This window comes from Citrus clementina, unplaced genomic scaffold (genome assembly GCF_000493195.1).
Source record: "Citrus clementina cultivar Clemenules unplaced genomic scaffold, Citrus_clementina_v1.0 scaffold_8, whole genome shotgun sequence".
In the NCBI taxonomy this organism is placed as follows: Eukaryota; Viridiplantae; Streptophyta; class Magnoliopsida; order Sapindales; family Rutaceae; genus Citrus; species Citrus x clementina.
The window spans coordinates 4,136,944-4,164,114 of record NW_006262022.1 but is presented as its reverse complement, the minus strand read 5'-3'; the positions used below and the strand labels follow the sequence as shown (position 1 = coordinate 4,164,114).

General features: G+C 36.0%; 6 protein-coding genes and 1 non-coding gene across 7 annotated transcripts; 4 read left to right on the top strand and 3 right to left on the bottom strand.

The window, feature by feature from the left end:
* Positions 1-381: 381 nt before the first annotated feature.
* Positions 382-2,596, top strand: LOC18035610 (cold-regulated 413 plasma membrane protein 1). The gene is made up of 4 exons (XM_006423100.2): positions 382-699; positions 1,490-1,597; positions 1,681-1,751; positions 2,094-2,596. Exons 1-4 carry the CDS (start codon positions 512-514, stop codon positions 2,345-2,347), a joined length of 621 nt encoding a protein of 206 aa, XP_006423163.1. The 5' UTR covers positions 382-511; the 3' UTR covers positions 2,348-2,596.
* Positions 2,597-2,783: 187 nt separating this feature from the next.
* Positions 2,784-7,696, bottom strand: LOC18035469 (long chain acyl-CoA synthetase 2). Its single transcript, XM_006423098.2, has 19 exons — positions 7,402-7,696; positions 7,022-7,085; positions 6,768-6,857; positions 6,631-6,687; positions 6,416-6,464; positions 6,214-6,290; positions 6,084-6,123; positions 5,900-5,994; positions 5,612-5,776; positions 5,300-5,410; positions 5,121-5,208; positions 4,953-5,019; positions 4,805-4,880; positions 4,612-4,729; positions 4,005-4,250; positions 3,736-3,875; positions 3,389-3,574; positions 3,180-3,299; positions 2,784-3,098 (listed from the first exon to the last, which is right to left on the bottom strand). Exons 1-19 carry the CDS (start codon positions 7,548-7,550, stop codon positions 3,051-3,053), a joined length of 1,986 nt encoding a protein of 661 aa, XP_006423161.1. The 5' UTR covers positions 7,551-7,696; the 3' UTR covers positions 2,784-3,050.
* On the top strand, positions 7,207-7,280 carry TRNAI-AAU. The gene has a single exon. It is a non-coding gene; the product is annotated as a tRNA-Ile (tRNA).
* Positions 7,697-10,526: 2,830 nt separating the features above from the next.
* On the bottom strand, positions 10,527-13,113 carry LOC18034626 (RING-H2 finger protein ATL65). Its single transcript, XM_006423096.2, has one exon. It carries the CDS (start codon positions 12,410-12,412, stop codon positions 11,159-11,161), a length of 1,254 nt encoding a protein of 417 aa, XP_006423159.1. The 5' UTR covers positions 12,413-13,113; the 3' UTR covers positions 10,527-11,158.
* A 5,201-nt stretch (positions 13,114-18,314) lies between these two features.
* On the top strand, positions 18,315-20,299 carry LOC18035574 (mitochondrial import receptor subunit TOM6 homolog). The gene is made up of 2 exons (XM_006423094.2): positions 18,315-18,640; positions 19,994-20,299. Exon 1 carries the CDS (start codon positions 18,456-18,458, stop codon positions 18,618-18,620), a length of 165 nt encoding a protein of 54 aa, XP_006423157.1. The 5' UTR covers positions 18,315-18,455; the 3' UTR covers positions 18,621-18,640; positions 19,994-20,299.
* A 1,547-nt stretch (positions 20,300-21,846) lies between these two features.
* LOC18035588 (CASP-like protein 5C1) lies at positions 21,847-24,164 on the top strand. Its single transcript, XM_006423093.2, has 3 exons — positions 21,847-22,440; positions 23,340-23,472; positions 23,557-24,164. Exons 1-3 carry the CDS (start codon positions 22,301-22,303, stop codon positions 23,749-23,751), a joined length of 468 nt encoding a protein of 155 aa, XP_006423156.1. The 5' UTR covers positions 21,847-22,300; the 3' UTR covers positions 23,752-24,164.
* Positions 24,165-24,187: 23 nt separating this feature from the next.
* LOC18035587 (pentatricopeptide repeat-containing protein At2g15980) lies at positions 24,188-26,923 on the bottom strand. Its single transcript, XM_006423091.2, has 3 exons — positions 25,328-26,923; positions 25,137-25,203; positions 24,188-24,598 (listed from the first exon to the last, which is right to left on the bottom strand). Exon 1 carries the CDS (start codon positions 26,877-26,879, stop codon positions 25,395-25,397), a length of 1,485 nt encoding a protein of 494 aa, XP_006423154.1. The 5' UTR covers positions 26,880-26,923; the 3' UTR covers positions 24,188-24,598; positions 25,137-25,203; positions 25,328-25,394.
* Between the last annotated feature and the right edge of the window lie 248 nt (positions 26,924-27,171).

The window sequence follows — 27,171 nt, the reverse complement described above, 5'->3', positions numbered from 1 at the left end:
GATGACAGCCCACAATCAGTTATTGGAACAATTCATCTGCCTAATGATGCATAGGCACATAGCCTAATTATGCGACAGCAATGCAAGTTGGCAAACAGATGATGTCCGAAACAGTGATGGCAATGGCAGGTGTCTAAGAAACGAGAGAGAAAACTAGACGTGGCTAAATCCCCGTCACTTTCAATTTTCCCGTTTAAGCCGACCTTATTATTGTAAAAGTTAATTTACTTTATTGGTTATGGATACCTTGCTTCAATTGAACACAAAATTAAATAAATAAATAAATAAAACATAGGCCACGTTATGAACTCAAATTGGAAACTCCCGCGTCCACGTGGCAATAAATTCCGGAACCTACCAATTAGATGTTGATATTTAGATTAGATTACAATCACAGCACAAACCGACAGTCGAAAGTTGTTTGTCTCCATCGGACAGTTTCTCTATAGTAATCTTCGCTTGCTTCTTGCTGTTTCTTGAGTTGTGGGTTTTGATCGGAAGATTGAAAGCGATGATGGGTAAGAAGAGTTATTTGGCCACGAGAGCTGGTGGGGTGACAAGTGATTTGATAAGCTCGGACATGAAAGAGCTTGTTGTGGCTGCAAAGAAGCTGGCTGATCATTCAGTGGATGCCATCAAGCTCCGTGGTTTAGGATTTGGAACCACTTTTCTCGAATGGGTTGCTTCTTTTGCTGCTATGTAATGTCGCTATCTCTCAATATCTCTTTAGCTAGCAACATATCTGTCTACATTTTTTAAATTTAAAAATTTTTAAGATTTAGCTCTGTCAGTATTGTGACTGTGTTGGTTTTGGGATGATTTATGTGCCTGGTAATTCATATTTGAGCTGTTATTCTTTTCTGCTTAATTGTTTGGCCTTTTTTTTTTTTTTGGGTTAGATCTTTTGTGCATGATGACAAAGGTTTTTTTTTTTTTTTAATATGCATCATTTGATTGTTTTTCGAGATGTGTGTGGATATGTTACTGTTAAAATTCTGATGCTACACCTTTCCTCTTATTTAGCATTTGAGTGCTCTGATTAGTTCTGTGGATTTTGCCACTGCTGTGTTATGTGTCGGAAATCCGATATGCTTAATAACATAAATTGTATGAAATTAATTTTTTCTACATTCCAAATTACGCATCATGTTAACATGTTTTGAGCTATAGTTATGCTCTAGATAACTTGATATTCATTGTCATCACTTGCAGTGTTATCAAATGTGAAATCAATGAGCATATTCAATTTTACTATTTTTTGCATCGCCATAATATGAGCTTGTGTTCATCTTCATCATCCTCTGCTAAGAAAAACTTTTACCCATTATGATTCTCATAGTCGTAATTGTAGACTATGCATTAGTCCAGTAGGTCTTCAATGCTCTGAAACCAACTTAATTTACAAATCAGAATTTGAAGTTGCCAATGTCTTTGAGAACATAAGTTGTGATCGACTCGGTGTACTGACTAAATGTATTGCTTTCTGCAGTTATTTGTTGATCTTGGACCGAACAAATTGGAGAACTAACATTCTTACAGGATTGTTGATCCCTTATATCTTCTTTAGTCTTCCTTCACTGATTTTCAACGTATTCAGGTGATCTTCTACTCTTTAGGCTGTACCTCTTCTCTGACTTCATAATTACTCTTTTCATGCTTATATGTTGTTTTATTGTACAGGGGAGATGTTGGAAAATGGATTGCTTTCATTGCTATTATCTTGCGCCTTTTCTTCCCAAGACATTTCCCAGGTAAAATGTTGATATAGTTTTTCCTTTACTCTATTGCATTTGAACTTTTACACTTGTGAAGGGATGTGCAACCTTTGCCAATGGAGAGCCTTGCGTTGAGCCCTTGACAGTTGACATCATCATTTGATTGAATGTACACAAGTGGTTTTTGTGACGGCTTGAACTCTTGTACATCTTATATCATGCTTAAGTAGTTAAGCCACACTTGCTTAGTGGCTCTTGCATGCACTAGATTAATGTTATACTGACCTCCAGCTTCTGCTTTCCATGCTTGTAATTATACAACTATGTAATGAGATTCTAATCTAACTAAATTTGGTTGTTCCTTGACTACAACTGCAGATTGGCTGGAAATGCCTGCTGCTTTGATTCTTCTAATAGTGGTTGCTCCCAGTTTATTTGCAAGCTACGTAAGAAGCAGCTGGATTGGTGTGGTAATATGTCTTGCCATCGCTTGTTATTTGCTGCAAGAACACATCCGAGCATCTGGTGGCTTTAGAAATTCCTTCACAAAGGCCCATGGCGTTTCAAACTCAGTTGGCATAATCATTCTGGTGGTCTATCCTGCCTGGGCCCTGGTGCTTTACATCCTATAGGCACCTTATCTTCAGCTTCTCGACTGTTTGAATTTTACAAAATTTATAAGGATTGTTTCGAAGTTTGCAGATGATATGAATTATCCTCTTTTACATCATTAATTAATCGTGCTCTGTAAATTCCTTTTCATTGATTTCTTGTGGGAAAATATGAAGGAAAACTATGTTTGGAGTGTGAAGCGTGTATTATCTTTATGTTGAACAAATAAATTATTTATTGAAAGAACTGCAAAGATTGTTGTATTATCATTAGCTGTCGTTGGAACTTATCTTTTGTTCGAAAACTATTTGTAGCAACATTTGGCTGCAACAAGACCATGAACAGGCCCTGGTGCGGCTTAAGTTTTTAAGGATTATTTTGCTCCCACGCTCTGCATAAAGTTCTCTTAATGAAATCATAAAAACAGCCAAATAGTCAAATGTGTGAAAATAAGGATTCAAGGGAAGAGGAAATAACTCTATATAATTGAAAACATTCAAGAGGGAGTAACATGATTCCCTGAATCAGAAATAACATGATTCCTTGAATCAGAAATCTTCAAACAATCTTATTCATGTACAAACAATAACAATGGTCAACATTGCAGTTTTTCTTTACCATGGTTCTCTTGTAAAGGTTGAACATGAGTCGGAAGGAATTTTCTAGAAGCATCTGCGGATCTGTATATCCGAATATTGGGTTTTCTATCTTCGGAAATTGCTCTCACGGCTTTGACCCCTTTGCTTCACTGTACAATTGATCAATCTTGTCCTGCAGGTTAAATGCGTAGATTAAAGCTAGAGTTGCAACATAATTTCACCAACATGTGAAATCGAAGAGCATAAAGCAAACCTTGTAGTATTTAAGCAGCTGTGGCCTCTTCAGTTTAAATGTCGGAGTAATCAGATCCTTCTCAATGTCGAAGGGAGTTGGTTCGAGATGAACGGCTTTTAACATCTCAAAACCTCTAAGCTGTAGAATTGTTGTTCAGGTCAGATGATGATACTATTCATCAAGCAAGTAGGAAGAAGGAAAATCAAGAAAATGTTTCACATACGTACTTTGTGTTTCTGGGCAGTGCTGTTGAGCTCATCTAGAACGTATTTCCTTGCCTTAGGGTTCTCACACAATGATTTAAAATCAACAGCCTCATGAAGATGGTTTACCGCCCAATCCTCAAGTGCCTTTCTATCAGGGACCACAACAGCTACAAGAAATGATTCGAAACTGTTCCCATAGACCCATATCTGTGTATCAATTGAAAGTTTCAGAAATTTTCAACCATTGAAGCCTAAATGCTCGGTTTAGGATCAACTTACGAACAAAATGTTCATTTTCAATTTCAGGCACATAGTAACATTCTAGTCTGCATTAGCTTCAAATATGCATCAAAGATACAGAAATGTACCAATGTTGTCAAGGGGCATTGTAAGTATATGTTCTCAATGCTCTCAACCGCAACATATTCTCCTTGAGAAAGCTTAAATATATTCTTTTTTCTGTCAATTATTTTCATAGCTCCATTCGGTTGCCATTCTCCAATGTCACCTGTGAACCTCTCAAAATTATAATTTGAAGATTTAGTTACAAGCAGACATGGAGGAATAGAATAGGAAATTCATAATTTATCATCCCTTCACATAAGCTTCTTAAATGTGTATTGCCAAGGGTTTTTACCGGTATGGAACCACCCATCAACAATGACTTCTTCAGTTAGATCTGGCCGCTTGTAATAACCTGAGAACAAGGTATTTCCTCTCAGACAAATCTCTCCACGAGGCACACTGGAAAGGGCATCGTATCCCATCTCTGGCACGGACTCAAGCCTTGCTTCAACAGTTGTCATAGGGACACCAACAGTTCCAATCATATTAAATACATCGGCTAGGGATGTAAAACACCCACTACAACTTTCCGTAAGACCTATCATTGTCAAAGTATCAGAAGTAGGCATAGAATATGACACTGGAAAACATTAAGAAGTGATTAGTCATTCTAAACAGCTTAATTTTTAAAGTAAGCAGACTGTTAATGGCCATTACAATGAGTTTTGGAATATTTTTGAGGATTTTATAAGAAGACTAAGATAAAGGTAGTGTGCCAATTTTCACATTTAATATTTTCTATATATTTTCATATCAATGTGCTAACAACGAGTGATTCTGACGTCAAGGAATTTACTCTTAACTATACACAAAGTTTCCGGTAAAAAGCTTAATGATAATGCTGAAATATACTAGACAACTTCGACTGAGTACTAAGACAAACAATCATTCTACCATACCATATCCTTGTGTCAAAGGAGCACCACTAGTGACCCGTAGGAACTCCTCCACATGAATAGGCAAAGGTGCTGCGCCAGATAACATGGCTTGGAGTCTTCCTCCAAAAGCTTCCCTTATCTAGCAAAATTAATAGTTATTTAGAATGTAAAACAGAAACATTCAAATCAAGCTGAGGAAGATCAAATGACTGACCTTACTGAATACGAGACTGTCTAAGAGAGGTGCTGCTTTGTTTTGTGGCATGCCCTTCTTCATATTTCCCAACTTGCTGTTGGTAGCTTCTTGTTAGTTGTGGAGTAGAAACAAAATAAAATGACAGAGGTTTGTTGTTAAAACATACTAGTTATAAGCAAATTCAAACAATTTCTTTGACAGTGCGCCTCCAGATGATATTTTATTGGATATTCCTTCAAGGCAAATTAAAACCGATGTTTAGAATAAAAAAGTCAACAGTTAAGCATAATATGTTAATTGATAGTTAATTTATGTGTACATTGGCATATTGTACCAGTGTATATACGGTCATACACTCTAGGGACCCCAGAAAACATTGTTGGTTTCAGTTCCTGGATGTCCTCCATCAAATACCGAACATCCTGCAAGCAATAATCAACAAGAAATATAGTGGAGATGGCCTCAATCTAGAAAACTGAAGAAATCACATTGTGAAATAGAGTTTGTTCTTACGCCTTGCCAAAATCCTATTGAACAACCCTTGTGGATGCAATGAGTTTCAATGATCTGATCATATATATGGGCCAAAGGAAGGAATGAGAAGTATGTATCCTCTTCTGAACACTGTAATAGAGAAGACCATAAGTTCAACATTATAGCATTCCTTTGCCATGCCATGTAACTAAGAACGGACATAGTTTTGACTTCAATGGAAAGAAAAATAGAACCTAATTCTGACAAGAAAAATGTAGGAGAAAAATAGGAAAATCATAATCACATTCAGGCATTCAGATTTAGAGACAGAACTAGTGTTTGGTCTCTCACCACTTTGCCCGTAACCACAAACATTTGGTCGACACTCAGTACTTCTGCTACAATAGCCTGATTAGTGAGAACGACACCTTTAGGTTCTCCTGTTGTTCCACTTGTATACATTATTGTGGAAATGTTGGTCTTCTTTTTCGGTGGAAGTTCACAATCCAGAGTTCCCTGGAGAAAGGTGGACAACCAAGTCACAATGATGAGTAGATCAAAATGAACAGCCGATCAAACATGACTTTACAGATGATTCAAACTGATTTTTGTAAGGGATCAACTGCATTAAAATCATACCAACTGTAGAAATTCCTCCCAAGAAAAGCAAGAGACCCCAAGTTCTTCAGCTTCCTTCTTCTGTGAGCTAGAAACATTTGCAAAGCTGACAATAGCTGAAGAAAAGAAACAGTAGTTTGAATCCTAATCCAAATACGGCCACTTAAATTTCAAGTACTTCAAATAGTTAGCAACTTATACTCACTTTTTAAGTACAAACAACACCTTGGAAGGCAAGATAGAATCTGCATGAAACAGAGAGAAAATCAGAGTTTATCGTGGTCGTAAGTGACTGTCACATTACAATACACTGAATTAACACAATGAATGCCTACAGAAGGGATTTTGTTCTCCTGAACAAAAGCTATTGAAACTTCAGCATGATTGATGATGAACTCCACCGCATTAGCACCTGAGATGAAAACCATGTCAGGTTACAAGATGATTGAGTGTATTTCACTAAACTCTATCTGCCGGGGGAAAAAAATGATTTAAACTAGCATGCCAAGGTTTACTGTAAATTTGAAGATAACATACCTAGGGTGTCATATAGTGGTACATACGTTATGGCCTGGCTATTACAAGCCTGCACCAAGAAAACCAAACAAATAGCACCACATAATTGAATCAATAGAAACTTTATTGACCAAATCTTTAGTTTCCTCTCATAATCTAATAAACTTGTAACTTAGAGCTCTTTATATGATGTGCCAGACTGCCAGTGTCACTTCTGTATGAAATAAAGATTATACCTCCATAGCTATAATCCATTCAGGGCAATTAGATCCATAAATACCGCAACGATCTCCCTGGAAACATAACATTTATATTGAGTAAATCAAACATATCTTTCTATTATCAATATAGTATAAAAACATTTGTCACTTACAGGATTGACACCACGGCTCCTCATGGCGGAACCGAAACGAATCGCAGCATCATAGACCTCTTGGTATGTGAGCCACACATAAGGACCAACCTGACAAATCAACGTACATATATTGATTCTAGCATTTAAGATACTTCTCAACAAAAATGAATCCAATCAGCATCCACAGGTTCATGTAATCTTTACACTCACTCATTCTATGAGCTAGCTACATGCATGCAAAAATTGCACATATCAGGCACCAAAATTTGTACCTTTCCGTCACTGACTTTGCGTCGACCCAGCATTTGGTTATTTGGAATCCTTTTGGCAGAATCACTGCAAGCATATCACACAGGAGCTTTTAGCCATATACATTAAACGAACCATTTGAAATTGGAATGTTTTTTCAGTCACTATTAAATGCCATTAATATTATCGACAGTCCCAGCAATCAATTGGCCTATTAGCTCAGTTGGTTAGAGCGTCGTGCTAATAACGCGAAGGTCGCAGGTTCGAGACCTGCATGGGCCAATATATATATTTTTTTTCCATTCCGTTTTTCCGTTTTTCATTTCATAATGTTACTTTAAAAAGCTGAACTTTAAAAGTTCATTTCAACAAGAACATGCATGAAAAGGGTGAAGAGTCATACCAAAAAAACTGCCATGGAGACTCCAAACCGACCGGTGACTCTAGTAACCCATCTTTCGCATAAATGCACCGATAAACCGGGCCGGCCGACGGCTTGCCATCGGCAGCAGGCCTTGCTTCTTCAACTTTGACAGTATAGGTCTCAGACATTGTTGCCACCAACAAAATATGCGAGAAATTATGCAGCTAATAAGCTTTTAGAGTAATTTGTTGAATTTAACACAAAAATGAGAGAGCAAGAGAAGATGGGAGGTGGGTTTGGTTGGTTGAGCTAGCGGTAGCAATAAATTCAAAAGATTATATTTTAGTTTATATATATATATAATATCAATAAGCTGGCACATCTGATAAATTTTGGAGCGGCTTTTATGAGCCTCAGTTTTCGGTAGTGTTAGAAATTTGATACATTGGCCTTTTTATTTATGAGGTTAGGTGCCAAGTTGGTGAATGTGCCCTACAATTCAGGTTTCTTCTCATATTTGCTCTGCTCGGAAAATTATTAAAACTTCATTTCTTCCCTTTCTTTTCCCTTAATCAATTCATAATATGTTTACTTGGATGTACAATTTTTCAGAAATGTGTTAGAATTCTTTAACTATCTATAAATAATATGATAATTACGTATCAATTAAATATATAATAACATTATTACAACGCGTGTAACGTCGTCTACTAAATCATTACTTACTATAATCAATATTTGAAACTAACTAAGACTTTAAGGTGCCACAAAAGCACCTCAATACTTACAAAAAATTTCGGATAATCGGTTGATATTTAAACTAATGTAACATTATGAATCGCGACATCAACGGTGGCATCAAGGGAGAGCCACTCGGCCCACTATTAATCAACGTAACACGGATATAGTGGGGGATTTAGGCATAGGATGGAGAAACTCAAATATATAGAGTGCTTAGATTTACTTTCATCACGTGGAAACAAAGAGATCAAAAATTTAAAAGAAAAAAATGGAAGATTTAAAAGTGAAAAAGAAAATCTTAGGTACATGATTAATAATTTTTCTCGTAGTTAAGCACGATGAATTCTCAACAACCAAAACGAAATTTCAGTCGCATCCCGCTGCATTGTGCGACAAATCTTCGAGGAGAATGATCGGGTGGCATTATTAATGACGATTATTCGTACGTAATGTAGGTGAGTTTGGGTGGTGACAATTTTTTATTACGTGAGTGTTGCTAACTAACCTAAAAAGAGAGGCGTTAATTGGCTTAGAATTGACATGTGGCGGGGCTGCTTCGTATATCAAACCATACTCCACTTATTACTAATTAGTTGGACAACTCTGGAAAAACGTTGCCTCATTTGCCTGTTGCCCCTCCAGTCTTTTGAGATCAAGAAAATTGGTACAGCAAAATAAATGGCATGTTTGTCTCATCATTGTCATATTGATAGTGTCGTGAACGCTTAGGAGAAACTACGTTTCCCTTAGATGACGGATGTACTTCAATTCGCTTTGCTTTTGAAGTCCCCATATTAAATTACAAAGACCATATACAATGATTATGACATGGAAAAATTTTAAGAGTAAATAAGAGATGTCTTGTTAGCCATATAATTAGTAAATGATATTATGATATTTGTGTATTTATTTTAAAAAAATATCATGTAAGTAATGATTATATTAAATTCAATTTAACATGTTATACATACATCAGTTGATTGTATTGCATCTAATGCATTTTAAAATTCTTCTATAACATAAAAAGAAAAACTACAATTAATTGTCGCGCCAATTTTATATGGATACTAAATTTCTTATTTGTATAAGTAGACCTCTCATATTTTCCACCGCGATCAAATTTTCACATCAACTCTTCTATTCAAAGTAGTCGAATTTTTTCTTTTTTTTTTAAAGTACATTTTGAGTGAGTACTGAACTACTGATATCAACCAAAAGTCGAACATAAGGATAACATAAATGGCACCATGCGGTGTCCTTTTGATGCACCTATTCTTTAATTTTATTTTATTTTTCAAACGTGAAAGTTGGGGGGTACTCGGACATTGGTTTGCGGCATTTTTCTCTACCCTTGTTGAGTTCACATTTTCGCCAATTTATATTAAAAGTAATTAAATCAATATCTTACTTAGCAACTCAAATAAGTAAACCTAATGCCCGCTTTTTCACCATTGTTCAAATATAAGGGTGGGCTAATCGATCAAATTTCGAGTTGATCTGGTTTGAGAAAAGTCATTCGAATTTTATTTGAATATGTGATCCGATCCAAACTCATTGGATCGAGTTGGATGATAATTTTGAATTGAGATCGAATCGGATCGGATTAACATTAATAATACCACTTAAAGTTAACATTAACAGAGATATAACTCAGAAATTAGAAGAAGAAAATCATGCTTTGTATTTTTGCAAATCCAGTGGAATTTCGAATGAAACCTACTCACATATATTTTAATTTTTAAGTGATCAAATTTTATCATACAATGCAAAATACTCAGTCATTTGAATATTTGAAGATATCATAATTAAGATACATACCAAAATAATAATACTAATAATAATAATAAAACAGCATGAATACTTGAAAATATCGCAGCTTGGCTGGGCTGGAGAAGGTGAACCGCGACTGGGCTCAAATGCAAACGGTGGCTTGGCGCCAGGTGCCAGTCGAGCTGGCCGAGGCGAGATCAAGCTGGACTGGCGTAGTCACGCTCGCGATGGAGTTGCCTGTGAAGTTGTTCTGATGGTGGTGAAGTTGAGAATTCAAATCGGACTGGTTTTGGGCCGAAGTGAGGTGCGGAAGGTTGAGTGCCGTGTGTTACAGTTTTAGGATTTGTGCGGAGATAACAAATTAGCAATTAGGATTCTTGTTTTTACCATTTTAGATTTTGTTTCTTTAATTTTATTTGTTGATCCAATTGAGTTGTTGGATCGAATCGGGTCTGATCCTATCCGAACACAATCTGATCGGATTGATAAGAAAGCCATTTAATCGGGTTTTGAAGCCAATCCAAACTTGATCCTAACCCCAAAAATTTCGGATTAAGTCGAATTATTTGCCCATCTGTTATTGAAAATATTTGAATAAAAACATAATAACCAGACCAGAATTTACCACAGGAAAAACAGATTATTCACACCATGCACATCACAATTTCGGACTAGTAACACAAAATTGGCCACTGTTTCCTGCCCAAATTTTACTACAAGTGTCACCCCAAATCAAGTTATACACGATTTGGCCAATATCATCAAAACCAATGCTCTTCCACATCCAAAAAAAAAAGAGTTGACCGAAGAAGTTCTTTTTCACATCTTGAAAGCACCAAATAATCATCAGTTGCCCTTTGCTCATAACTAGTGCGTCGGTGGAGCTCCGGAAATTAGAGCAAAAAGTGACCCATTAAACACCCAAAGCCACGAAGGCCGCACAGTTTGCGCATATTTATAAATAATAAGCCCCAAACTCTTATTAAGAAAAAAAAAAAATCTCAGTGTTTCGACAAATGGCTCATTAAAACATTCACCCGCTCGTCAATTTTTACATTAAATGCCCTCTCCACCTCCCATTAAATGTTCTCCGCAAATTGCCAGACTATCTCATTAACTCATTTACTCCATTTTCTCTCGATCCCTCCCCTCCCCATTTATGATCACCTGACCCCCCCATCATCTCCTCCCCGTCACCGATCCATCTCCCACCGTCTACTCTTCACCCCTTCTCAATCTCGTCCATCCACGTGTCATATTTTCCCCCAAAAACCTTCGAACTTTTTCACCTTCTGTTGAACCTGTCCGGAGATAATAACGCCTCGGGATCCCCACACCGCAGCCGGCTCGACGAGAACGCCAACGCCGACGATCTAGGAAACATAGGGCTTGTCATTGATTTGCTCCGGCGGGACGAGCCGGAGAATCTCACGCTCGACTCTGATAACGGGAAAAACCCTCTCCGTCTCAAAAAAGGCGATTTCATTCCTCTGTAGTGTCTGAACGAGAAGACTCTAGACTTCGTCAACGAGCCAAACGGAGACGGCCGTTTGCTCCAGAAACTCCCCCTCCTGTACCTCCACGGCGACGCCGTTACCGCCTCCGTCACCATTCTCTCCGACGCGAGACTCCGCTCGAATCCAAACGAATACGACCGCTTCAACAAAAAATCACGGCCGTTGAACCTCTCCTCCGAGTTGAAGTTATTGTTGTTAATCGCCACCGCCACGTCATCAACGCACGGCGTGATTTCAGAACCGTTCGTGGAAGCGGCCGTCGTCGTCGGCATTTGGATTTCGGAAAGAGACTCGAGGGACACGGTCACGTGCTGCAGCAACGAGCTGTCGTCGAGACTCGGCCGGATTCTCGCCGCCATTATGGGAACAAACGGAGACTCCGTCAGGAAAATTCCAGCTCGGCACAAGGGACAGTTGGCGTGAGACCTCAGCCAAATATCAATGCAGTCCACGTGAAACGAATGGGAGCAGCCGGGGAGCGTCCGGACGTAGTCGTTCTCTTCGAACTCCAACAAACAAACGGCGCAGTCTCTCGCTTCGCGTAACGCCTTGGACGTCGTTTTGTTCTTGGCTGTGAAGAGGGAGAGAGGGATGGTTTTGATAACGGAGTCGTCGAGGCCGTAAGGGGAGTACACGCGGAAGGAGTCGATTGGATGGTTGAAGGGGGAAGGGTAGAAGGGCGGGGAGTCGAGGGGATCGCCGTTGGAGGAAGGGAGGTAGTAGCGGCGGCGACGACGGCGGCGCCAGCGTTTCCAACGGCGGAAAATGCGGATGAGTGGGGGGAGGAGATGGCGGGAGATAAGGCGGGAGTATGTGACGACTAGAAACGCGGTGGCAACCACAACTACCATGGCGATCAACGGCGGGCTGAAGTCAACTGGAGGTTTGGTATTATTATTATTGTTATTATTATTCGACGGTGGTGATGTTGACGACGACGACGACGACGACGACGACGACGACGTGATGTCGTAAGCTGTGGTCGGGCTGATTGGAGGATATGCGGGGGGTAAGCTGATCATGATGATGGTGGTGAGGGGAAGGTTGGGTGCCTCCAGTGAGGTTTTCGCGCAGGGGGTTTAATGTTAAGGTTTGACTGTTTTTGTTTGTGTATTTTAGAGCTTTTGTTGACGGAGAGTCGGGCGAGTGACACGTCGTTTCTGCTGAATTTAAGGCACATGGGGAGATATCAGGTGCGTGTGAACGACAATAGAAGCATTTACTGCTGCGCTTATTATTTCTCGGCACGTCATAATTGGTGCTTCGTGTTTATCTTTGTTATCCACGTGGCTGTGATTTATTGGTTATTGACTAGGAAGTCGTCTTGCTTCTGTTATTTTATTTATTTTTATTTATTTTTATTTATTATATAGAGAGTAAAGCAAAGAGAATACGTGGCTTTGATGTGGTGGCCCACAGCGCAATTTCCACAAAACTAAAAGGCACATCATGCATAATATAAAAACTCTTTTTGTTGACTTCCACTCTGCTTTTTCTGATGACTGATTGTAAGGGGCAGGCTGTTTGCCAGTTTCTTCATTGGCTCTTGAACATTTTGCTTTCTTGGGAAATAACTCATAGGTCCCCGAGAGCTTTCATTTTCACAAATGGCAACATAATTTGTCCGTTTGTATTAAGTGGATCTTCCGCCACTTCTGTTAAGTAATTTGTCCGTTTGGTCATTTCACTAAGGATTATGGACCTGTTTCATACAAATGGAATATTATGCGCTTATTTGTTGAAACCTAAAATCCTCTGGATCTGGGTGTTATTATTTCAATTTTTTAATCATGTAAATTTGCTCATTCACCTAATCATGGAAGTATGAAAGTGTGTGTATTGGATCATTAGAATTACAAATATAAGTCATGTCTCTAATATAGACACCACCACACTGTAAGTTTATATAACACGAGTTAATAGGACTTTATAAGTACATAGGCTTCGTTATTTGTAATAATTGTTGTACAATTCTTAGCGTAAGGCAATTTTGGTCTAGTAATTTGTTTTTTTTGAGAAACTGATTCAGTTGTCAGGTTCTTTTACTCTTTTTTTTTTTTATTCTTGGTTGATTGTCTTAAAAAGGCATAACCGAAACCATGACAACTCTTTAAATTTTGAACCGAAGTAGAATTGAATTCTCAATTTGAATCGGACTGAATCAATTGATACAGTGCAGGCGTTTTACCAACCCCTATCTATCTATGCCACTAAAGTTGAGTTACTCTAATATTCGGTAAATATTTACAACTGTGGTTTGAAAGTTAACATTAAATATTATTATGGTTTTTAAGCTAATATTAGGAATCATTATGTAGTTTATCAAAATATATATAAAAATTATCTAACATGACTTCGGAATATAATCTTTTCATCGAAATATAAAAGCTATATACTGAGTACACACTTATCAATTTTTAATTCATAATTATAACTTCGTTTTTCATAGCAGCTTTGAATTTGACTTTAAAATCACAACGGCGCAATAACACTGCACAATTCAAGATGATCCAAAATAAATTGTATCCCATTGTGCTAATAGAATTTTAAGATACATGAATTTATCTTTGGTTAACGTTTTGCCTGGAGCTTGTGTATAAGATAAGAAAATATCATGTCGACGAATGATTGTGTATGGTCGAGATTTCATTTCAATTTAACCACAACGCAATAAAAGCTATATACTGAGTACACACTTATCAATTTTTAATTCATAATTATAACTTCGTTTTTCATAGCAGCTTTGAATTTGACTTTAAAATCACAACGGCGCGCAATAACACTACACAATTCAAGATGATCCAAAATAAATTGTATCCCATTGTGTTAATAGAATTTTAAGATACATGAATTTATCTTTGGTTAACGTTTTGCCTAGAGCTTGTGTATAAGATAAGAAAATATCATGTCGACGAATGATTGTGTATGGTCGAGATTTCATTTCAATTTAACCACAACGCAATCAACTAAAAATACTATATTAATAAAAGAAAATAAATAAAAGAAAAAAAATGTAAATATTGTGATTATCACTCTCCTTTTAGTGAGAAAATCGGTGTGTGAAATCTAAAGAGTGGAAAATTGTATGTAGATTATTAAAGCTAGTGGGGACTATCAGATAAAAAGTATGGAGCACTAAAAAAGAAAGGAGAAAGTTCTTTGAAATGAACCACCAGTCCAAATTTTGTGGTGTAGATCTCTCACAAGGATTAATGAGATAGAATAATCTCATTAAATCTTTTGGCTTTTATAGTTGCAATAGTTGAAGAAATGATGATGTCTTTTCTTTTGTGATATTTGCAACTACATAATCTTATCTTGAATTCTTGATAAGAATAATATTTATTTGTCCTTTTATTCAACTAATTGTATTGACAAATCTTATTAAATATTTTTGCTTTTGGCACTACTTGAAAAATAAAGCCATCTTCTCTCTTTTTAATATCTCAAACTGGAGAAGGTTTTTATTAATTCAGAAGCATTATTTTTTAACCATTCATTGATTATTTATACATGTATGTAAATTATAGTTAAAAAAAATATACACAGGAAAAAATAAATGAGAAAAGAATAGTACTCTAAAAATAGATAAATTTTTTTCCTCAAGTTATGTGCTGTACCCCCACTTTTAACTTAACTCACATGCATTAACAGATATACTCTCCTTATTTATAAAATGTTAATAAGTATTATGATATTTTGTCAGCTCTATATTTGACTGTTGACTGCTATTTAATTAAGCAAATTTTTTTTTAATACAATAAGGGTGATAATATTAATTAAAAGACAAAAATATTATTTGCTTCTTTTCAATCTTTTGCTATCATATATATAGAGACAATACGAGAAATGAATGTAAAATCAACTCTTGATATTGACTCCTGTAAATAATCATTAAATCTTCTTCAGTTCTTCTCATCAGTCGCGTTCATTTCATGTTTGTTAATTTGAACACAACTCTGCACCAGGGCCAAGGCGACTTTAGGCCGCGAATTAAACGGTTGGTTGGGACCCATATTTCAATTTGTTTTTTTTTGGGTTTTGTTTTCCTAATAATAATTGAATTAATAAATTTTTTAAGTTGTATACAGTATAAAATAGTGATGCAATGGGGAGGGGAGGGGAGGGGAGGGGATATCCTCATTCTCATTCTCGATATTTTATATATGTTCCCGTCCCCATCAGAATTGCTTAAAAAAATTTTCATCCTCTCTTCAAATAATAAAAAGGAATCCCCGATCCTTGAAAAATTCTTAATAACCAATACATTTTTAGTTTGTAAAATTGATTTAATATATTAAAATAAAAAACTTAAATAAAAATAAAGTTTGACAATATATCTTGGTAAAGTTTGGATGTTATAGCTTTACATTTTGCTTTAGTTGTTGTTTTATTAGATAAAAGTTAAAAATAAAAAAATTTGGGCCAAGGCCCTTTTGAATAAGACCTAATCAAATAGAAATTTAGGACTCCAATTTATTAGTTGGGCCCTAAAATTTTATAGTATATTTGTATAAATATTTTGAAATTTTTTATTTATATTAATATTTAATATTTTTTAATTTAGATTTATTATTTATTCATTACTATTTCTAAAGAATAAAGTTAGAATTAAAAATCAAATTGGGAAAATGAGGATTGGGGAGGGGATGGGGATTCAAGCTCATCCACGTCTCTTCCCCGAAAAAGAAATTAGGTAAAAAATTATCTTTATCCCTTCCCCGAATAAGAAATTGAATATAAAATTATCCTCATACCCTCCCCAAATAAGAAAAATTCCCGAAGGCCCCTGTCCCCATGGGGATTTCTGCCATCGCTAGTATAAAAACTTATTTTTTAGGTCTTTCTCTAATTAATAAGTATCCTACAATTAAGATTTTTATATAAATTCTATATTTGATAACTTTAAAAAGGTATAATTAATAATATTGTACAGTAGTTTCATTATTAATTTTTTCAACTTAATAAAGATTTTTAATCATTAAGTTTTTGAGCTAATTTATATTTTTTTGCTTTTTGCTTAACCTAAAAAGTCTAAATGATATCATTAAAAGATATTCTCCAAAATATCTCTATCTAATTAATTAATTTTCATTATTACCTAAATAAAATTTAATAATTAGCATTATTACCTATCTATATATAACTTGTGATAATATATAGTGGTAAACTATTAATATTTTTATCTTTTTATTTACTTTAAATCAGCGTTATTTATCTTCATAGTTTTTTATTAATATTTTTCATATAAAAGCATCATAAACTATAATAAAATTGATCAACATATATAATATATAATATTAAAAAGTTGTATTCAATTGAATATAATTTATGTTATGATAATTTATTATCTTATTTATATTCTTTGAGATGTTTATTATTTATTTAACATTTATAATTTGTAAGGGCATAAATATAAAAATATTAGTTTTCAATTTTTTTAAGTTAAAAAAATGACTTAATATTTAATTTTTAGCGATTCAAATAAAAAAATAAACATATCATTTAGATTCATACATTCAGCTCTATTCAAAATTCAAACTAATTCAAGTCTATTCAGATTTAAGACAAAAAAGAAAAAACCACCTTAGTATTGAAATTGCTAAATGTAAATAAATAAATAAAAATCTCCTAAGACCCTTAATACCCAAAAATCAACCCTACTCTACACCAAACTTGAATTGTTTGTGAATATTAAGCACATTGTTCTAAGAATTAATCACGTTAACTCAAAACTAATTTTATTTGGCTAAGCAAGGCCGGTTTAAGGGAACTTGAGGTCGTGGACAAAAGTTTCATTTTTTTTTTCAATTTTAAATCTATGGCTTGTTATGATAAACTAAAAGCAATAACCGAACAAGTATAGAGCTGGCATTAGTCCCTCAAGGTCTTAATCAAGTTTTTGTTTTAGTTGTACAAAATTATTAAGTTACATTATACGTAACTTGCAATTGACCTTAAAGTAATTTTCTTCAATCTCTAATTGTTTAACAAACAACATTTGAGTCGTAAGAAAAAAGAAATTTATTTTGAGTTGATGTAAGTTATACCATCTATAAGACCCTAAATAGCATATTCTAATTGCCACTTGAGTTCAGTTAAAATTGTAATTTGGGCTCCCCTAATCATTCTGAAAGAAAAAAAAAAACAAGAAAACAAACTTTACTCACATTTTGAGTAGGGATGGCAAACAGCGGGCTTAGACCGGGCTTTTTCAAGCCCATGTCCAAGCCCTCTGTTAGTTAAGTGTATGGGCCTGGGTCGGGTCGGGCCGGGCCCATTGCGGGCCTGGGCCGGGCTTGGGCTTTAGTTATTTATTTAAAATTTTTTAAATTATTATAAATTTGAAATAAATTAATGATCAACAAGTTATTACAATCATAGATAAATTAAAGAAAATCAATATTTCAAATTAAAATAAAATAAAGCAAATAAAAACTCATAACTTTAATTTTCTTTAATACTAGATTTTTTAATTCAAACGCTCTCTTAATTAATTGACACAAAAGAGAGAATTTAGTATCATAATTTTAATTTTTTTGAATCATAATTAATTTATAAGTTAAGAATTTAAGTTTTCTTTTTTATTTTTAAAGTACTTTTTAATTTTAATTATATTATTCTAATTTATAAAATTATTTTTTAAAAAAGTAGTGGGCTTGGGCTTTGTCCGAGCTTTTTTTCTTGAGCCCTTGTCCAGGCCCTTATGGGTGAGGGCCGGGCATAAGCCTGCGGGCCTGAACTGGACCCAGGCGGGCTTGGGCCGACCCGAACTTTTTTGCCAACCCTAATTTTGAGAGCTTCATGGCTTGAGAAGAAAGAAATAACAAATATTAGTGAAAGTCGCGGGAGCAATGCGTTATTTCACAAGAATAGATCACACACGTGTGAAACGGACGGTCGAAAGCCACTCGCACGTGCCAAAGTAGCTCCCTTGACGCCCTAAAACTAGAACCCAAAACCCCGAACCCCCGATAATAAATCTTCGCTCGATACAGCAACAAAACATATTGAAGCGTCTGATCAACAGAGTAACACAAAGCTAGGGTTTAAGCCGAAGCAAGGATGTTTCCGGGAATGTTCATGAAGAAGCCAGACAAGGCGGCGGCCTTGAAGCAGCTGCGGAGCCACGTGGCCATGTTCGGGACCTGGGTCGTTGTGATTCGCGTCACCCCCTACCTTCTTCACTATTTCTCCAGAGAAAAAGAAGAGCTCAAGCTCGAATTCTAACTCTCTCTTTCTCTCTCTAGGTATTGTTTATCAATTGTTTTAAATAGTTACGAGTTTGATGTGATTAGGGATTGATCGATGTGGTAAAGTTCGATTATTGATTTTGTTGTGAAGTGGGCATTCGTCGGTTTCTTCTTTGTTTTGATTCTTTTTGTGGTTTGCATGAGTATTTAATTTAGGTTGTGTGATGATTTTTTGTTTTATTTAGGTTGTTTTTGTGAATAGTCCAAATACAACTAAGATGTTTTTAATCTATGAGACGCATTATTTCAATTAGTTAGTAAGTAGCAGGAATTCAGAAATGTCGACAAGGTATAGGAGATTGCTGGTCAATGGTTACTTTGCTGCCCCTTTGAATTAGTATTATTACTGAGCTTGATGAAGAGGAGGATTGCAAGGAGTGGTTAAGCAGTGGAACACTAAATTCGTTGTTGGGATGATTATTCCCAATGTCAAATATATGGCGCAAAACAATTAATGTGATTTATGCACAGCTAAAGATATATGTTATATAATGTCGCTGACTATACCAACGGGGGCATCGAGATACTTAGATTGCCTATTTTCTTCTCCATACACTCCTGATCAACAAGTCTGTTGCATTTGCCATTACTTCTTTACAAGGGAAATAGTTTGCTGGATAAGCGTGTCATAAATGTCTCCCTCGTCTGTATTGTTAGAAACAAACCATGATTGGCTTCTGGCCTTGTCTTGGTTGGTAGTTAAAATTGTTGAAGATCTAATATTTTATGGTCTGATTATTTGATCTTTGGTCAGCATAAGGAGAATCTTTATGCTTTGTTGCTCTGTGATTTCCCAAATCGTTTACATTCTTTACCTCGAAGTTGTATATTTTTATTTGAATTGGGAACAGAGAACAAAATAGAAGCAATACAACTTGGTGACTGTTATCCCACCTAACCTAAACTGTACAAATTTGTAACTTATACCCCGCTAATATCACCGATTTAATCTGATCTTCATGATTCAAGCCTTCCTTACTCTGTTATTTCTTTCTAAAGAACCTTTTTTTTTGGATGTCTTGTGATCTGGATCCTGTGATCAGGTAACAGATTTGCACAATATGGTGCTGGTGGTTCAACAATGAGCTGTGCATATATTCAGAAATTTGCTTTTGTGGAATGTTGTGCCCTATCATTGAAATATTTTAGTTTGTTAGTTTGTCAACATGAAGGATCATGGTAGTTTTTAATTGGTTGGCGGGTTAGGGGGCAGGAGAGAAGTCATTGCTTGAATAAAATGGTTTAATTGTCTCATTATTTCATCAGTTCTTCTTTTAATATACTTGATTACTTGTTAAGTTTTGTAGTTTTTATTTAACTTGGCCAAATAATTTTGGTTTCTCTAAGCAGCTGAACCGTCTTTTTCTCTGTGTTTGGTGGTGCGGCAGCTGTAAGATGAAGATGAAGAGAAAGTGGCGCGCTGTTTAGAAGTGTCATAATTGTTTTTAATGTATGCCCTGGATTTGGCAGGGGTAACATACCTGTAACTTGTTATTGAGTTTGAAGCGTGGGTGGGTACTTTCGTAAAATGCAATAACTGGTCTATGATTATTCTTGTTGAATTTACTTTTGGTAGTAGTATCTACTAATTAATTTCTCCATTGTCGTTATACATTGTTCTATCGCGTTTTTTCACATGCTAGAGACCTTCCCTAAGTAAACCATTAACATTTTCTTCATCCATTCCAGAGACTGAGGTTTGGATATTCAAATTTTCTTTCTCACTCAATTGAATTTTTTCTTTTGAATGAAAATCCTCGATGAATGGTGATTTGGCCAAGATTTTAGCATCCATATTCTTTCTAGCACAGTTTCTACAGTCAGTGATGAAATTAGAAATTGGTCCAAACCTATGAGCTATACATGTATAAACAATTAGGTGGGCTTTGATTATTGCAAATGCTTCGGTCGCCTGCTTATAAAGCACGTCACATGCATTTGATTCACAAGCTTCTGCTTAGACTTTTTTGCTGTGGCTTGTAGGGTCGCTCTTTCTTTCGTCTTTATCAGCTACATAAATTTTGATTGTGATAGCTGTGGAAATTTCTGTAGCAAATCAATTGCGAGCAATCCGGCCATCCAGGACTAGGTATGAACAGAAAATTACGAAATTATTTCACTTGGGTTGCTGTGTTTTAGTCTTCGTGCTGCGTTACCATTCTGTTTGTTCGATGATGAGCATTCTCAATATTATGCCTTGAAGAGGACTTGAACCTTCCATGCTCTTGCCAGAAAATCCACATGCTTTGTTGGAGATTAGAAATTTTGATTTACAAGATTGTTATGAAGAAAAAGTCTCGAGAGACACCAAGTGGGTGGCTGGCTACCAATGAGTCTTTGCCGACACAAACTAGACTTTAAAAGTCACTCATAAAAATATTCAACTGCTTTTAGTGCGTTTGAAAACATGCATGTTGCTAATTTATTTTTCTCCACGCTGTGCTCCAACATCAAAATTTATCCAAAGTTACAGATTGATCATAGAGAATGATAAACTCAAGATTAAATGGGCTTTTTCACTTGGGTTCAATTCTCCATTAATGACAAATGAGGTAGATTTTACGAACACTTATTTCTGAACTATGCTCGGTAACCAACAAAAAAAGGGTATGAATTTATTAGTTTTTGAGCAACTCACTTTTATTTTGCCTGTGATTTGTATTGGTAATCAGGGAATACTACAGTTCAAAAAGGCTAATAAAGATTCATCCCCTGGTAAAAGTAGATACCACACTCCCGCTAATAAGGGAATTCCATTATAGGAAGACACGTGGGAAATCGATGACCCTCCTTTGAAGCACTGGCTCACCTTCTTCTTCTGGCCATTTGCATATTATTTTGATGAGTATTGAGGTTTGTTTATTGTTATTATTTATTATTAAGCCAAAACAGGAGTGCTTGACATTCATAAAAGCTACCCTTTTCTCCCATTTTGTTAACAACCATATAAGATTTCGAATAAAGGGGTTGTTAATTTTTTAATTCTTCTTTTAAATTTATTAATATCTCCAGTGTTGTTTTTCATGATCTACATGAGAAATTTCAGCCGAATAGTATTGGAAAAATGATTTTTTTTTTGAGAAAATAATATACCGACTCCAGTTGGTTGTCAATTAACAAGCAGATATTTTTGGTGGTTGCTGCCTGACAAATAAAAAAAAATTATTTGATATATATATAATTGAAAAATACCAAAAATAAAAGCAACGTTCCAAAATCTCCTTAATCCAATATAGCCACATCAATCAAAGGCAATAAGACCATGTCACCCACATAAACAAAGAATTTAACACTAGTGTCATAATTAAAGAAACCTTTTATCATCATTATTATTCTCATTATTATTCAATCGAGCAATAAACTAGTTTTTAACAAGTTCAAACTCTCACCTCAAGACTAGCCGGTTTTGCATCACACCAACTTTCTTCTCTCTTTCTTTTGCAAAAGGTGGAAAAAAAAAAAAGAAAATGGCCAAGAATGTTTTTCACGAAAATCTTGGATACTGAAGGATCATATTTGATAGTATTTTATAGCTTCTGGGTTGATATATAGATGATAAGTTTTGTTGGGGGAGGCGGTGGCTATGGTGGGGAATTGAAGAAGAAGTAAGACGATCATGAGCTTCAGAAAGAAAGAGAGAAGATATCTTGATGCAACATGGCAACGGATAATCAAGTGCCTGGCTCTGTCGGAACCAGTGCTAGTTTGTCTTTGAGATTGGGACAGACCATTTTCTCTTCTGCTTCTCTTCTCTTCATGTCTTTAGGTGTTGAGTTTTACAGCTACACTTCTTTTTGGTAAATCTTTTCATTCTCTTTTATATTCTTTCATTTCATGTCTGAATGTTTCTGATTTTCTTGGATGATCATTTTGTTTCAGTTTCATTTTTGGCATTCTAATTCTGTAAAATGAAGCGACAGATTCATGTGGTTGATCTTGATGAATTAGTTAGTGAATCAGTTTATCTAAAGATTATGTTTGCTAACATTTGGTTGATGATCGATTATATTTTTGGAAGCTTTACAGGGGAATTGCTTATGTTTTTATGCTGCTAATTAATTTTTTTTTTCTTTTTTCCTCTTTGGAATAAGAAGAATCAGTCAACCTTTATTGTTGAATTGGTTTTGACATTTCAGTTGTCCTTTATCAGACTGCTACCTGCAATATGATTGTTGCATCTCTAAGTAATGTTTTAGAGATTTGAGAAATTTGCATCTTCCCATATGAATTTATTTAGTCATCACTCACCAGAGTACTTTACCCATGGCAGCCTACAGAAATTTGAGCCGGTCAGCGCCGGCTCTGAAAGCCCTTAAAAAGTCTGATGCGCCGGCTTAGTCAGCAAGGAGTGACATTAAAGTATTGAAATTTGGTTTATGGTGCAGCGATTCTCTCCATATTGAGTTGACTACCATCAGAATCATTTTATATATCCATAAATCCCCTGCATTTTAATGTTCATTAGCTGAATTAAGTTTCTCATGCAGCATCTGCTCAATATACCTTGTTGCTCTGAAATGTCAGCTCATTTCAAGAACTCCATTATTTACTCTCTTAAGTTGCAAAAAGCAACTGGGTACTTTTTTTTATCTGCCTGTAATGTGATGAGAGTCATATTGATATTAGATTGGATTTCTTCTGTTTCAAACTAGACTGAAATGTTCTGATTTTCATTGGATTGGTATTAAACTTTCAGCTACTTGGTAACAATAATGGGTTTGGTCATTCCCTGGAGTTTCACGATGGCAATTGTGGATGGATACTCTGTTCTAGTCAAATGCCCCATTCGCCAACCTGGAGTTCTACTTATAATTGTCGTTGGAGATTGGGTATGCCCCATTTTGATTCGTTCACAACTCCATACTACGTCCATAACAAGTAAAATTTGATGAATTCGTAATGTTTCACGACAGGTCTTGTCTATTCTTACACTAGCAGCAGCATGTTCAACGGCGAGTGTTGTCGATCTTTTGCTCCGCGCAGAAAATCCTTACTGCCCTCCTAAGTTTTGTAGTCGATATCAAATATCAGCAGCAATGGCTTTCTTGACCTGGTTTCTTTCAATGGCTTCCTCGCTTTTCAATCTTTGGCTACTCCCTTCCTTGTGATTCTCAACTCGATCCATCACAATCTTTGTTTACGATTTTCCTACATCAGAAATTCGTATAGTAGTAGCACTCCATTTTTCAAAATTGTAAATGATCTGGGCAGTTGTACACAGGCAGTACTAATAGCAGACAGATTATATTCGCCTTATTCCCTTCAAAAATGTAGATGCAGGCATGATAAATAATCTATTACACTGAATCCATGGGCAGCGTGGGAGAAACAATCAAGTATGAAGTTCTGAGATTTGAATTACTTTTAATCTTTCCATCTATTGATTGCTCAAGAGTGCAAAAATATGATGAAAAATCATTCCATTTGTGGCCTAACTGCCCAGAGAAAGCAGATCCAGAATATAAAACAACATTGGATTTTTTTAGAAATATTCAAGAAACTCCTGCCCCGGTTGCTCTAACTTTTTCTATCCCCAGCTATGAATTTCTCTTGTGATCTTAATATAGTTGCAATAAGATTGAATGGTTGCCCTGAACAAGCACGGCAGAAAATAGATGAATTGAGGTCAAATTACATCATCAGTTTAGTAACTTAACTGATTTTGATTTTATTTACACAAGGCGATTTTGCCCTTAACATTGAATTTCACATAAGAATTAACCTATTTAAGGATATAAAATGTTACATCAAATATGATGGTCAATGTGACCAAGTAGGAAAGATTCACCGTCTGCTTCTCGGCAGGTGCTCCTATCTCCCAGTTGCTTCTTTTCTACTTCACAGCCTAATAGCAGAAGCATTTGATTTCCTCCATCACAATGCATTCAGAAAATTGATCATGTGGATGGCCATTGAGCAAATTGTGCCTGCCTAAGAGCAACATCTGACACGAATCTGTAAAGAAAATATTTAGTGCGAATAAAAAATGGGACTATTGCTTTTACTCCTCTTTTCCATTCGAAAAAATCAGATCAATTTACAAGAAACGTAATCAACCTTTTCTAATTTGGACAGCAAAATATGAATTCTTTTTCAATGCTAAACTAAAGAGTACTATATTCATGACCCAGATAGAGAAATGCATCCAACTCTAGGGTGATTTAAGACCATAAAACACCAAAAAGATCTTTAAGTGCATGATTCTCATCATATACTTAAAATTATGTAAGTAATCCAGAGATAGCTAACTTGATACGTCCCTTTAACCAATGACTGATACAGCTTTTGCTTCTAGCTTCAAATGAAAAGTCACAGGTTCTTCTGAAGAACAAAACTAAATTCAGAATGATATGAACTATGTAGGACTCATATCTTTTCCTTTTAATACCAAATTAACATCGATAATTCAGCAGTCAAGTCTACCTCCAGAACATTTGTGTTTCTATAATCACAAGAAGCAATCTGTTAAAGAAGTCATTATTGAGTGCCATACCTTGAACATGTCAAGATTTGCTTCACCCAGAACAACAGAAAAGAATTCCCCTATACCAAACAAGCACCTACAAGTTCACAATGAGACAACAGCCAGAAAATATTACACATTGAAGTTGCAGCAAAAGCACAAAATAAGTAAGCTATTCATAATATCAAGTCGGAAGCACCACATAGTTGAAGCCATTCAACCTTATAATGGTGATTGGATGATGTCATGACTTATAGGGTTGGCTAATACTCATCCAAAAACTCCAAACTAACCATCTGCCTGCCTCACTTGATTTTCAAACATCTCCTTCCTCAGCATTGTTGCCATTTCCACATTTCCTTCTTTCATATAACCATCTATAAAAGAACTATAAATCTCCAAACTTGGCTCAAATCCTTTCCCTACCATCTCTGCCTGAACCTTCAATGCTTCTTCCATCTTCCCCTCCTCACACAACCCCTTAATCAAGAACATATAACTTTTCTCTGTCGGAAACAAACCAAACTTTACAACTCGAGCCTTCAATATATCCAGTGCTTCGAATACTCTTCTCTTATCACAAAGCTCTCCAATCAACACCTCAATCGTAGAACCCTCCGGCTCAAAACCCTTCCTACACATATCGTTATACACCAAAATTGCTGAATCAACATCCCCAGCTCTACAATATCCATTAACAAGATGCTCAAAAGTCACACTACTACTCTCAACCCCACTCAACCCCATCTCCCTAAAAAACTCCTCCGCCCTTGGCATTTCTCCAATCTCACAAAATCCACCAATAATAGTGTTGTAAGCGACAACATCATGCTCTACATTCTTATCCCTCATTTCTTCCCATAGCTTCTCAGCTTCTCTCATCCTCCTTTCCTCACAAAACACAGCCATCAAAACACTATAACTATAACAATCAGGTTCACATCCCAATCTCGCCATTTCAACCCATACGTCCTCCACTTTCTCAAAAGCACCTTCTCTATAAAAACCCACCATCAAAGCATTGAATGTGTGCACGTTAGGCCTAACTCTAACAACCCTTTTCACATCTTTACCAATTCCTGCAGTCGCATCACTATCTAACCCAAACACCTCCCTATAAATCTCATACCCCGAAATTACACCTTTACCCCTAGAAACCTCCCATATCAAAGCATTACATGTGCTGACTTTAACACTAAGCCCACGGGACATTAACATTCTAACAATATCAACACAAGTTTCAATCTTTTCAATATTTTTCACTTCTAAGCAACACTTTATCAACAAATCAAACACAAACGGAGCTGAGCCACACTCCCTGTAAGTTTTCACAAGAACCTCAAAAAGTTTCAATTTTGGATCATTTTCTGGTGATCTGAGGGCGACCCGGATGACATCTCGTGCCGGGCCGATAAGCCTGGCCCGAGAGAGGATGTGAATGATTGTAGCATAAGAGCTGAGGCTGTGTTTGCAGAGAGACTTGTGTTGTGTGAAGGAGAAGAAGTGGAGGGCAAGATGGGGATTATTTTTAAGGCCGAGGGCAATTTGGGAAAACTGGGTGGGGGTTAAACCGGAGCGGCAGAGGGAGAGGAGGTGGTTCCATCGTGATTTGGAGCGGTGGTGAGTGAGGAGTGAAACGACGGTGGCGATTAGGTTGTGGGATTGATCAGACGGTGGAGTTGATGATGAGGTGGAGAATTGGGACAGTAGCTGGGGTTTTGGCTTGGGCTTTGAAACTGAGAAGATGATGTGTTTAAGGATTTGGACCGCCATTTTACTTGGATTCTGTTTCTGTCCTTTGAAACACAAAAGTTTATTTATTTATTATTATTATTTTTTTTTTATAGAAAACACAAGTTTACGTAGTTTTTTTTTCCAACTCCATGGGGAATTGGGACATAGTGCTCCGCTTATAATTTTTTAAATTTAATTACATGATATTTCTTGTCCAATATTCGCTATTTAAAACATTATAAGAAGTTTACTTATCAGCTCAAAAGATAATATGAGTAAATTATATAATGGGTGAAATTATTTGAATATACCAAACTACTCAGTAAATTAA